General features: G+C 41.5%; 1 protein-coding gene across 2 annotated transcripts in view; it reads left to right on the forward strand.

Moving 5' to 3' along the window:
* The window catches only part of MKLN1 (muskelin 1), a 100,729-nt gene extending 92,178 nt beyond the window's left edge, over nt 1–8,551 (forward strand). For both annotated transcript variants that reach the window (XM_067317516.1, XM_067317517.1), the window contains exons 17-18: nt 6,050–6,104; nt 8,221–8,551. In XM_067317516.1, coding sequence (XP_067173617.1) covers nt 6,050–6,104; nt 8,221–8,342 — 177 coding nt within the window. In that variant the 3' untranslated portion in view covers nt 8,343–8,551. The remainder of the gene's footprint in view (nt 1–6,049; nt 6,105–8,220) is intronic.
* Nucleotides 8,552–11,555: the final 3,004 nt, after the last annotated feature.

Here is an 11,555-nt window from a genome sequence, read left to right on the forward strand (position 1 = left end):
TTGGGGGTGCTTTTTTTTTTTTGTTTCTTACTATTTTTTATTTGTTGTCCCCCCCCCCCCCCCCCCAAAGTGTCCTTGTCAAAGAGTTTTTAACTTTCCAAGCTTCTTGCACTGGAACAGAGCTGCTAGCTAGCTGGCGTAAAGCCAGCTACTGCACTGGTACTGACTGGGTGCATTTCCAGTTGACGTCAATTTACCTTCCGGTTATCACATCGAGTTGGCTTTTTGCTCTGGCATTACATCTTCAAATAGCTCTTGTGCTTTCCGAAGGACTGACGCAGGCTTTTTTGATCCCATATCAAATTTCAAGCGCCAATTTAATTGTGCGTCTCAGCACAGACACCTGCATACTCTGTCTTTATTTGTAGTCAGGATAGCCTTAATTAATATCAAGGGCTATATATCTGCTCGGTGTGCTCGGAGCGAGCTGCAGTCGTCCAGCATTGCAAGGCTTCGTAGTGTGACAAATCTTAGAGAATCAGCTTCCTTCTTGCCTGTTTGTCTTTCTCTCTAGGCAACCGTTAAATTTGGAAAGGACCAAGCTGTATGAGTTTGTTCCTGACTTTGTTACACTTCTCTTAAGGTGATTAGAGACTGGCCTATATGGTTTCATGTTTTATGTTTCATGTTTAATGGGTTGAGATATAGGTGAATTATTGTATGTTACTACAAGCAGAATTTCATGTTGGCATAAAGCTTGCATGCTTTGTAATAGAAATAATTTATTTACTTTTAACTTCGTTAGGCAAGTCTCCTCAGCTGTTTTGAGTTGAATGCCAAAGAAAATAAACAGACTGTTCTTGAAACTTAGTTTGGCGTTAGTAACTAATTTTGTTTAAAGTAGCATGAATGATTGGCAGTAAGAGCATACCTCCAGATTTTTGTTCCTTCGTTGTGAATTCTAGTGATGTTTATAGGATTATAGTTTCATTTCCTTTTTTTTTTAATTATTCTAGAGTGAAATTGTAATGCCTGCAAGCAACAACTATCTCATGGATGCTTGTTTTAGTAGCCACCATCTGTATGTCAGCTCTGGCTCTGCTGTTGCCCACAAATGCAGATCTAGTTCTCTTAAATTATGATTCTGTTTGAAATCACTTAAACCTCTTCTGGGAGTTTAGTATTTTCAGATCAGTGAGTCTTTTTACTGGCTGAAGATTAGTAGGTCTGATGTGTATGTGAGGAGGCTTGATCTCCAGAGCAAAATGGAGGTCTACCCATGCATTCTGGCTCATGGAGAGATGGGTTATATTAAAGACTGGTTTTTATAGTTGCTAACTGAAAAAAAAAAAAAAATCTGCTGGCATGGATGCTTTTCTGTCTCATACACAGATACACATTTAATGACAGTTTGGAAGGAGAGGCTTTCAAAGATAAGGGTGATCAAAATAGCAAATCAGAGTGAACTACAAGTTTGGTACTTATGTCAGGTAAAAAACAGGTGCTATTAAAGCATGAAAACATCAGTAGACCACCTATAAAGCTAAAGGTTTTGTTGCTTGAACACTGGCATGATCCTACCTGGAATATTTGTGTTTCTTTAGTGGGATGTAGAAGAAATCGAGAAAATAAAGATGACAGATGCTGCCCAAGGAAAGGAGATAAGATGATTTTGTACAGTGAGGCTGAAATGTACCTAGTGGTGAAGAAGGAACTTGTGCTGGATTCTGAGGTTGTCCTAAAATAGAACCAAAGTAGGAGTAAAACTTAGTCTGTTTTTCTTGGAGCATGTAAGGAGAAAGGAGCAGGGACCTGGAGGCCAACTCTAGGCTTAACTAGCTTGTAGTCTGGGACTCAAGGCCTCTCTTCAAGGCTACTTCATATTTTCCATTCTTGGACTTTTTCTTTAATAAATTTGCCAGATAAAGCAAGTTGAGCCCAAATGTGTTGTTTGGGTCTGCATTAGACTGAAATTTCTGGGAAAATTTAAGTCCAAATAAGAAAAATAGTTCTAGGAACAAGCCAAGAGAAGCATGTTTCGTTTCTTCATGTCCTGCTGTGATTCTTTGTAAGGCCTCAGTGTTTTGAGTGCTGCATGAGCAGAGATTTCGGAGCCAATGAGCCTTTGAAAAAGCAGTGTTCAGACTTCAGCTGTTGAAACCTAAGGCTCCATCCTCAAAGAATTTGAGCCTCTGATCGCCCCTTCGCAACTACACCACGAGGCACCATCCCCATAGAATTGGTCGAAGCTGGGAAACTGGTTTATGCTGTAATCTGAGCACTCGCAACCCACAGACGTTATGGGAGGAGGAGGTTATTCCTAGTTTGTACAACCTACCAGGTGTCCCAGACAGGAGTTACTCATTCCCCTTTAGTGTTAACTGTTTCATTTGAACAAATAGCAAAAACATGCAGCAAATAACCCCTGCAAGTTTGAGTATGCTGCTACACAGTGGAATTTTTTTTTTTTGCTTTAGTTGAACATCTAGATAAGGATGCATAACTGTTGGAAGAACGATAATGTTGGATGCATGATGGACAAAAGTTGGAAAATGCCAATGTTAATATTATCCATGCACATACACCCATTTGGATCTCTTTCTGAATGTGGTTGGTGAGCCTTTTCTTAGTTAGGTGATACTTCTCAAGAATCCCTGCCTCGGTTAGGAAGGTGGGTTGGATCTCTGAGGGAGAAGTTAACTGTAATGAAGAAAACTTGTCTTTTGCATGCAAGTTTAATTTGAAATAGATGAAGACAGTGAGCCAAAGGGATTGTTAGAAGAAAACGGGTGGTGTCACGATTAAAGCAGTTGGATGCTTCTGCTGGATAATTGAATTCTGTTCCTGTCTCTATAACTGAGTTGCTATGTGATGCTAAGCAAATCACTTTTTCGAGATGGTCATTAACTGTGTCTTTCATTCTGGTGTCTGATAGGAAATCCAGCATGTAATTTGCTGGGGACTTTGCTCTTTTGGCTGTAGCTGAATTCAAAAGAAGCTGTATAAGACCAAACGTTTTGAAAAATCAGATTCTGGTAGTATCAAATAGGGGATCCAAAATTAGTCAGTGTTTGGAGTACTCTGATATGATAGCAGTAAACATAATAGAAAAAAACTAATGAAGAAATTAATTCCCTCTTTCGAGAAGAGTTTGGACTGCGTGAAGTAATTATAGCATTGGATGTATGCTGAAAGTGTGTGGGAGACCTGGTCTTAAGTGAACAGTGACCATTCTATGCACTGGGAAAAGTAAGGGTCCTTTGGGAGAATATCACGCATTCAGATGGCGTTGAAATGCAAATGCTGAATGGGCTGGTTTAAGTGCCGCTGCTGTCTGCTCTAATTGATGTTCTGAACTTAGGCACTTGACTTTCCTATCAGAAAGTGCTTTTTAAATGTGCGGTGGTACATAAAATACCGCTTTTTTAAAAAGCTCAAGATTAACTGAACTGTAGTGGCATCAGTGAAGGAGACGGGATACTCCTCCACAAAGGCTGAGGAGGAAGCTAGAAGGAAGCTCCTGGCGGTGGAAATCAGTTGTGCCAAGCGCAGATGAGACCAGAATACTTGGCATATGGTCTTCCCAGCGGATTTGGGTCTCGGTTGCTAACTGGATTCTGCGTTCCTGGGGAAGGAGGGGAGCCCCTCAAAGCACGTGCCACCCGCTTGGTCTGGCTGTAGCTGGCTTAGCAGCTGTCAGCAGGCCTGCAAGGCAACTGCGTGCAAGGGGAAGATGGCCGGGACATGGCACTTGCCATCAGAACCAGCACATGTTCAGCCACTGGTTTTATTGCAACTTTTTGAGCTAATTAAGCTGGGCATTTGTTTAAGTACGTTACTGAATCAGAGCCAAGCGACTCTTACGAGTTATCATAGCAGTGAAATACATGCGTAGCGTTGCAGTCCCTTTTACTTTCATATAATCAGTCCTCTCACTCAAGGGATTATTTAATCAACTTCTCCCCTCTATTTTCCAGCATGTCAATCCTATGTCTTTCTAACCTGTTCTTAAATGCCTCCAGTGATAGCTTCCAGGAAAATCTGCGAATTTATTCCAGTGTACTAACAGTCCGTGTTTTAGGCAGTCTTTTTTTCTTTCTGGATGTCATGTTGAAATTAATCTTGCTGAAGTACTTTTGTGAGTTCTTGCAGCTAGTTGTAGATTTACCTTTTTATACTAGCCTTTTACGCTTGTGACTTTCTGCTGTTTTCATCTTTGGACATTCTTCTGTGGAGGTTATGCAGCTCTAACTCGGTCAAACTTCCTTGTAGAACTTGATTTTTTTTTTCAGAACACTTAATATTTTTAGTGCTTTCTTCTGCTAATTAATGCAGGGCACGCAAAAGCGGCTGTATTACTGTAGATGAGACCTTCTGAGCCTTGATAGCAGTAGGAGTACCTGATTTATTTTTAGACTTACCCCTTTTAATGAATTTGCGTTTGTCACTTTTTGCCATAGGATGATGTTCATCCGTTATAACTCCTCAATACGTTTGCACAGAGCCCATGTAACCCTGTACTGTTTTGTGTAGCTGATTATTCCTTTTGGAGTATGTTTTTGTACCCGTCCTTGTTAAATTGCATGTTGTTTCATCCGGATGATGAGGATGAAATGAAAAAGCAGTCTGAAGCCTGTCTGCTAACTTGCTGGCAGTCTGAGCTTGGTGTAAGGCCTGTGAGCTGAACGGATGTATCCTGCTCTCTCGGGCTGGTTTCCGCTGAAAACGCAGAATGATGTTGAACCTAGAGCACACGTCCGAGGAGCGTTCCTCTTGCGATTCATGGTTTCATTTTGATGTCAGACCGATGATGGCTACCCTCAGTAAAGTTATTTGACCCATTTGCCATTCCCTGCAACCTTCATCTACGCGACGCTTCACTGATTTGCCTTGGAAATATCATATAAAAGCATCAAAAGTCCTATGAAAGTCAAGACGGATAATAGATATTGCTGATATTCCCATCCCTAGGGCCTGCTGCCCTGTTGTAGAAGAAATCAGATTGATGTGATACAATTTGTCGCCAGATCTATATTGGCTGCTATTTGTCACCTTCTCCTACTCCTAGATGCCTACACATTGTTTATGTTCCTTTTTTTTTCTCTCTCTCTCTCTCTCTGGGAATTGCAGTTAAGCTGATGGAAATATAATTCCTGGCTGTTCTTCCCCTGCGTGCACATGCACCCCTTCCCTTAACATATTTGCTTCTCTTCTGGGTTTTTTCTCCCTTTTTTTTGCATTGGGCTGTGCACAGTGTGCTGCGGAGACGCGCAGACAGGCAGGAGACAAAAGATTAGGAGCCTGTAAGGGATTGGCTAACTTCGTAAGGAAACACGGAAAAGCGCTAAGCTTTGCTAAAGCACAAATAACTGAAAACAGCAGCCGGGGTGGAGGAAGATACCGCGTTCACTGTCTATCAGTAAGACGTTAAGGGAGAATAATACTGCGAACGTGTTACTTGAAACATTTTTACTCTGAATTCTAATCTTCCCAAACAAAGAACTTGGTTGTGTGTGGGTGGGTTTTTTTTTTTTTTTCTTTCTGCGGGTTGGGTGTGTGTGAGTGAGGTTTTTTTTTCTTCAAGTCCTTGCCCCAAACAAGCTTGTGAGATGAGCTGTTCTGGCAGCAGAAAAAGGTTACCATTTAAAGCTTTTTTTTTTTTTTTTTCCTGTGTTCAAGATGTTCACGCTCCCCAGGAACAGTTTTCCTGTTGTAACGCTCACTGATGAGACTATACCCCGTTTGTCCCCAGGAATGTTGTTGTGTGGAAGAAGGTTCACCTTATTTTGGTAGGATATCTGCTGAAGAGGCAAAAATAAAATAAAATAAAAAGGTTTTAGGGTTCTCAGTCAAGTGCTCTCAGAACCCTAGGAGAAAACATCCAACTCGCTCTGCCAAGGTGTCAAACTCTATTGCTTGTGTGAAAGCGTCTGCTGCCGTTATCATACCTACGGTACAGTAGTTCTAAAGACTGTGCTAAGTAAACCCAGCAACTCTAAAGCCATTTGGACTTCTAAGAAGCTTTGGGGTTTTTTGGTTGTTTTTTTTTTTCCTGTGCAGTTAATAACACTCTTATTTTTTCTTTGTCCCTCAACGTCCCCCTCTGCAGTTCCAGCTTCTTGCCTCGGCTCTGTTTAAGTCTGGCTCGGATTTCACCACTCTTGGTGAGTATTATGTATCAGAAGAATTATACTAAATATGTTTGCTGTAATGAGGATCATTACTGCTAGTTTCTGCTGGCTTTCTTGACAGCAAAAGCTTACAGCTCGCATGAATGTTCTAGGTCTTTTTTTCAGTTTAAATATGCAAAGTGCCACTAGATAGATATTCGAGAGGGAGTACTTACAATGACCGGTATCCAGCGCCTCAAGGCCCACATTTAAAAGGTCTGTCACCAGTGGTTTTAAATCCATGTCTCCGTGGACCGTTTTGTATCTCTTATTACATCTGATGCTTTACTGTTATCCAAATAAACAGAAGCTTTGGTTGGAATAAAATAACTTCTGTCACGTCACTTTGGAGTCTCACAGCATGGTTACAGATCTGTTTGCTGTGATAACTGCAATTCCTGGAGTAGTTTGGTTCACTCTGTTCTTTGCACAACTAGTTCTTTGGGCAGCATGTCAAGAGCGATGAAGAAAACAGTGGTGTGTAGGTCCGAAAACAGGAGAACTGAGCCAAACCCATTATTTATTTCACTATTATATCTAGTTAATGCTCTTAAATAGTTCAAGTTATAAATCCTGGGCAATCTTTAGGAAGATTATAGGCATAACTTGCATTGTTGTAATAATGTGTTGCCAACAAGTTACTGAACTCTTAGTAAGGGCATGATGCCTTCAGTCTTCAACAAAAATAATTCCGAATTTAAGGAACCGAGGGAAGGAAAAAGCCCATCGCACTCCTTGCCCCACTGAATGAGCTACCTACACTGCTGAGCTTGTGCAGTTTAGAATATGTCACTTAGCTGATGCTGTAAGATGACTTTTTTTGTTTCCCAAAGGAAGCAAACTCAGTTTGAGAGTTAGTTTTTTTCCCTAGTTTTAAATATTCTAAAAGTTTAATTAGTTTGCCATAGTAACACTTAAAGAATGACTTACTGTTGTGCTGTCCTTTTATAGTAGCCACAGAACAAGTTTTTATGAAAAGAGGATACCCACACTGTCAAAGATATTTAGCATTTCAGTTGTGTTTTAATAGATCAGTTTCTCCATTTATCTTATGCACTAAAATATTCCAGCTTTTAATTTTTTTAAACATTGATTTGACACTCTAAATGTGCTTTAATGGTATCTCTAGACAACTATTGAATGCAAAATGATGTAGTATCATTTTAAGGAAATCCATTAAGATGTATTTACAGATTGGCTTTACAGATAGGAGGATACATACATTGTATTGCTTCTGAAATAAAAAAAAAAGCAAGTCCTCCTTGCTTTGATTAACTTAGTTGACTTTGATTAATTGAAGACTGGATTCGTTGAATGAAAAGAATATTCCTTTGAGATACCAGTGATGTAAATAATACAAAACAGCGGAAATCCTTGTATGCCCACTCTATTGTTCTTGGCTGTTGAAGGTTTAAGTGTGGGGATCTGGATAAACATGCTTCTCTGGGAGGCTAAACCCAGCCCCTGTCAGGAGGAGGCACTTCGCAAAACGAGTTTGCAAGGATCCCTGGACCAAGGCTCAGCCTGAGTCCTTGGTGCAGCCTAGTGATTAAATGGCAGCTCCACAACTTTGGACTCCTACGATCACCAGAGCTTGTCTCAACAAAAACAAACCAACCCCAAAACACCCTGCAGGAAATGCTAGTTCTGGTTAAGAGAGTAGTAGGATAATGAGGAAAGCCTGAAGGTGGAAGAAACGAGGCACCTAATAGTTACTCGGATTCTGTTTTCTGGGGCATCAGAGCAGTCCCTGGGACTGCTGCTTCCCCAAAGCCTTCAGGACCATCACTGAGCTTGACAGCTCTCTCCTTGCTCCTGTTTGTGGTGTTGGGATGGCAGCGTTGGCTTGGGGTGACACGAACTCCGCTCGTATCTGTGCGTTGTGGTGGGATGGGGAGCGAGCAGCCTTGTGAATGCAGTGCTACAGGTGGGAGCTGGGCCGTAGTTGTGCTCGTAACTGAGTACAAGGCTGGGTTTCTGAGAAGAGGGGTTGGGGCAGAAGCAGCAAGTTTAAGAGCCGTGCAAAATGGGCAACTGGCATATTCCGCAGCGAAACTGAACGTTTAAAGCAGCGAGCACTGACTGGCTTTCGCTTTTCTCCCTCCCTCAGGCTTTTCAGATGTCGATCACACTTACGCGCAGAGGACTCAGCTGTTTGATACACTAGTCAACTTCTTTCCGGACAACATGACCCCTCCTAAAGGCAACCTCGTAGACCTCATCACGCTGTAACAGAGCAATCACTGGACATGCGGAAGAGGGGAAAAGCATCCATTTTCAGTATTTTAATTTTTTTACTGCATTGATTGACTGCTGGGATGAAGTAATATAGTAACCCCTAGGTGTTTGAAAGGGGTTTTATACTTGTATGGTGAATCCCTGAAGCTTTTCCCTTGGAGTAGGTTAATAAAATGTAACTGACATACTTCCGACTAAATATATATATTTTTTTCTGACTTTGACTTTTGAGTTAGCAAATGTAAGAAATAAATAGGGGTGGCGGGGTGGGGGGAAGAGAAAGAATAAAACCCAATCCTACCGTGATCGTTTTTGCCTGTAAGGGGAAACTTTGAGTTTCGTGGGTTGTCCGGAATTAAAGATGATGGGTTTTATTTTGGGTTTCTTGGGAAAAGGGGGGTGGGTGGGTGGGGATGGGGTTGTCTCCTTTCTCATTTGTAGCTAGTCATGATATATTGCTTTATCCTGCAACTTCACCCTCAGCAGCTGAATAACTTGGCAGCAGGACACTGGTGTGTGTTGAGGTAATAATAATGTATGTGTCTTGAGTCTTGTAATCGCAGTGTGTCATGTGAAGGGGAGCATACGTTACAGATTTTCCGTCTTCTAGTCTGAGAACCGGGCTGACAGTGGTGTATAATTGCATTTGATACCCAGTCCAGACCTAAATACCTAAACGCCTAGCTTCCACTCTCTGAAGCCTCCTGCTTAGACTTGACAGTCAAGCGGAGACCTCAGAGAAGCCTTTAGAAAACGGGAGCGCAGGAGTTGTCCGCACAGGCCCGTTTTCGGGGATTGTTTCGTTTCACTGTTGTGCTCCTGCAGCGAGAAACCTCGCAGGTCCTTGCAGACCTGGGTCTTCCATGCACGCGCTGAACCTCTGCAACCTGACTCTGGGTTGAGTGTAGGATTTCTGCAGCAGGTTGTCTTCGTTTACGTACGTATATGCTTCCGCGTGTGCGTTTGTCAATGTGTAAATGTGAAGAGGGTTGTTCCAGACGGCTCGTCTCCCTTCTCTGTAGTACAGCTCATTCACTTTTTTAAATGCATTTGAGACCTAGCTCTAAATGTGAGGGAGGCCTTTTTAGCATAAACCTCTTTAAAAGCAAGCTCACGCGTATGTATAGAAAATATATTCTTCCTTACTGAAAGCCTTTATAAATAAGGTAAGAGCTTGGTGCTGCCCTGCGAAGTGGCATGAAGGACGTGCATACTCACCATTAGCAACTGTTCGCGTTCGGTGTCAGTAAGCATTCAGTAAAAAAAAAAAAGGCTAATGTAAATATTTATATCCAACTGCAAAGCTTTATGTCCGGAAATGTTCATGCCGGTAGGGTATCATTGCTGCATTCACTATGGCTACGCAGCTCCTGTTGAACTTGATGGAAGTCTTGTGTCTGCAAAGATTATTTGGACTCTTTAAATAAAGAGGCAGTGAAGTGTCTTTCTCAGAGCTCGAGTGTCTGCTTGCTTTGATTCCATTGTATTCCCTTTTTATCATGTTCTCTGCGCGACATATGTAGTTCTAGAACATTGAAAATAAATTTAAAAACTAGTGCTAGCATTTAATCACCGAGAAAGGAACAATATGTTAGAGGCTGGGCTTTGCTTTTTCTTCAGGGAGGACTATACAAATACAGTGCTTTTAAGGAACCTGTAACTTGATACTGTTTAGAAATTGTATACTTCAGCGGATAGCAAATCCATTGTCCGCAGAAGAATCCCCTGAGTCCATAGTGCAGTACGCGAAATCTGATTGAATTGTTTCTTTGAAACATTGCATTTTTTTTCCCAGTGACATGGAAAGTTTTACGTCACTGCTAGGCTTTACGGTGTGCTACCTTTGATGCTCTCTTAACTAGTTAAAGTAGAGCTTATGATATGAACGTAGATATCGGTGGTCCTAACCTTAGGAGTATTCCAGCTGAGGTGGTGTTTCCACCAAGATCGAACTGAGCGCTTTGGATACAACCGACCAAAATGCTTCTGTCCTCCAGTTCTTAAACTTCCAGTGCTGTTGTGCTCCCTTATCGCTCGATCTCATGACCTGTGTACTCTTTTCAACTACAGTCAGATGATCGGCTGCTTTTTTTCTTTTTTTTGTAGCAGCTTTCTAATCAACCAAGCTCTTTGTAAAGTTTTATTCGTACCACCTGTTATAACTGTGTGAGGCTGAACCCAAAAGAAACAATTAGCATGAGAAGCAGTGGAAAACAGTGGAAGTTTAGGAATACCAAATGCTTTGTGAACAGTGTTGCTGCTGAGCAGTGCATCACTTCGGGCTGGGTTTGCCTTGTAGAAATTTGATCAAAACACCTCGTTCTCCAAATCAGGTGTGCATGCAGGGCTTGGCAGCCTGGCCCAGTTTTTGTAGCATAGCGTAGCCGAATTGCTTGCATTAAGAGCTAGGCGAACATGACTTCTGTAGGACCGAACCCTGGCTGATGAGAGCACCTTGGGATGATCAGATACTGACCTACCTTTATCCTGAGCGAATCGATTTCAGCTCACCCCGGTACAGTTTATGGATTACAGCAGCTTCTGCCGGTTAATCACCAGCTATTTACTCTGCTTCTGAGTATTTGTTGAGCAGCAGAGGCACCCTGTGGCCAGAGAGGTTAATCCACAGTGAAGGCTTCCTGTGGGTTTGCCAAGGGTATTCGCTAGTTCCCTATCCTTAAAGCTAGCAGTCAGAATTAAATAACTTTTCTTTACCTTGTTATATAGTATACTGTCTGATTAAAGAAAAACAATTAAAAATCCTGAGCAATGAAGTGTAAATTTCCTTTTAAAATTAGCCATTAACAAGCTGTTACAAGGACAGTTTGCTGAATTTAATTACGTGCAGATCTTTAAAGATACTGGTGATATTCCAGGAATGCATTGCATATTAGCATTATGGAAATACTCAAGTGCAAACTGCAAAGAAATCCACTTGATCTGAAAACAGCCACTTGAAAATGTTTCTTAGCACAGTGCATGCAATGTTATAAATACACAAGCTGTATCTGAAAAGTATTAGAACCTCAACTTATTGCTTGGAAACTGTAGTAGAGTCTGCTTTTTTAGCTTGAAAGATGAGACTAATGTGTATTATATTTGCAGGTGACTATAAATTTAACACTGCGTAATCTTTGCACTACAGTAGTTTATCTCTAAATCGTATGTTAGCTTGTAAATAAGGCATTGCAAAAGAAAGCATTGTTA

Source organism: Apteryx mantelli, chromosome 1 (assembly GCF_036417845.1).
Source record: "Apteryx mantelli isolate bAptMan1 chromosome 1, bAptMan1.hap1, whole genome shotgun sequence".
NCBI lineage: Eukaryota > Metazoa > Chordata > Aves > Apterygiformes > Apterygidae > Apteryx > Apteryx mantelli.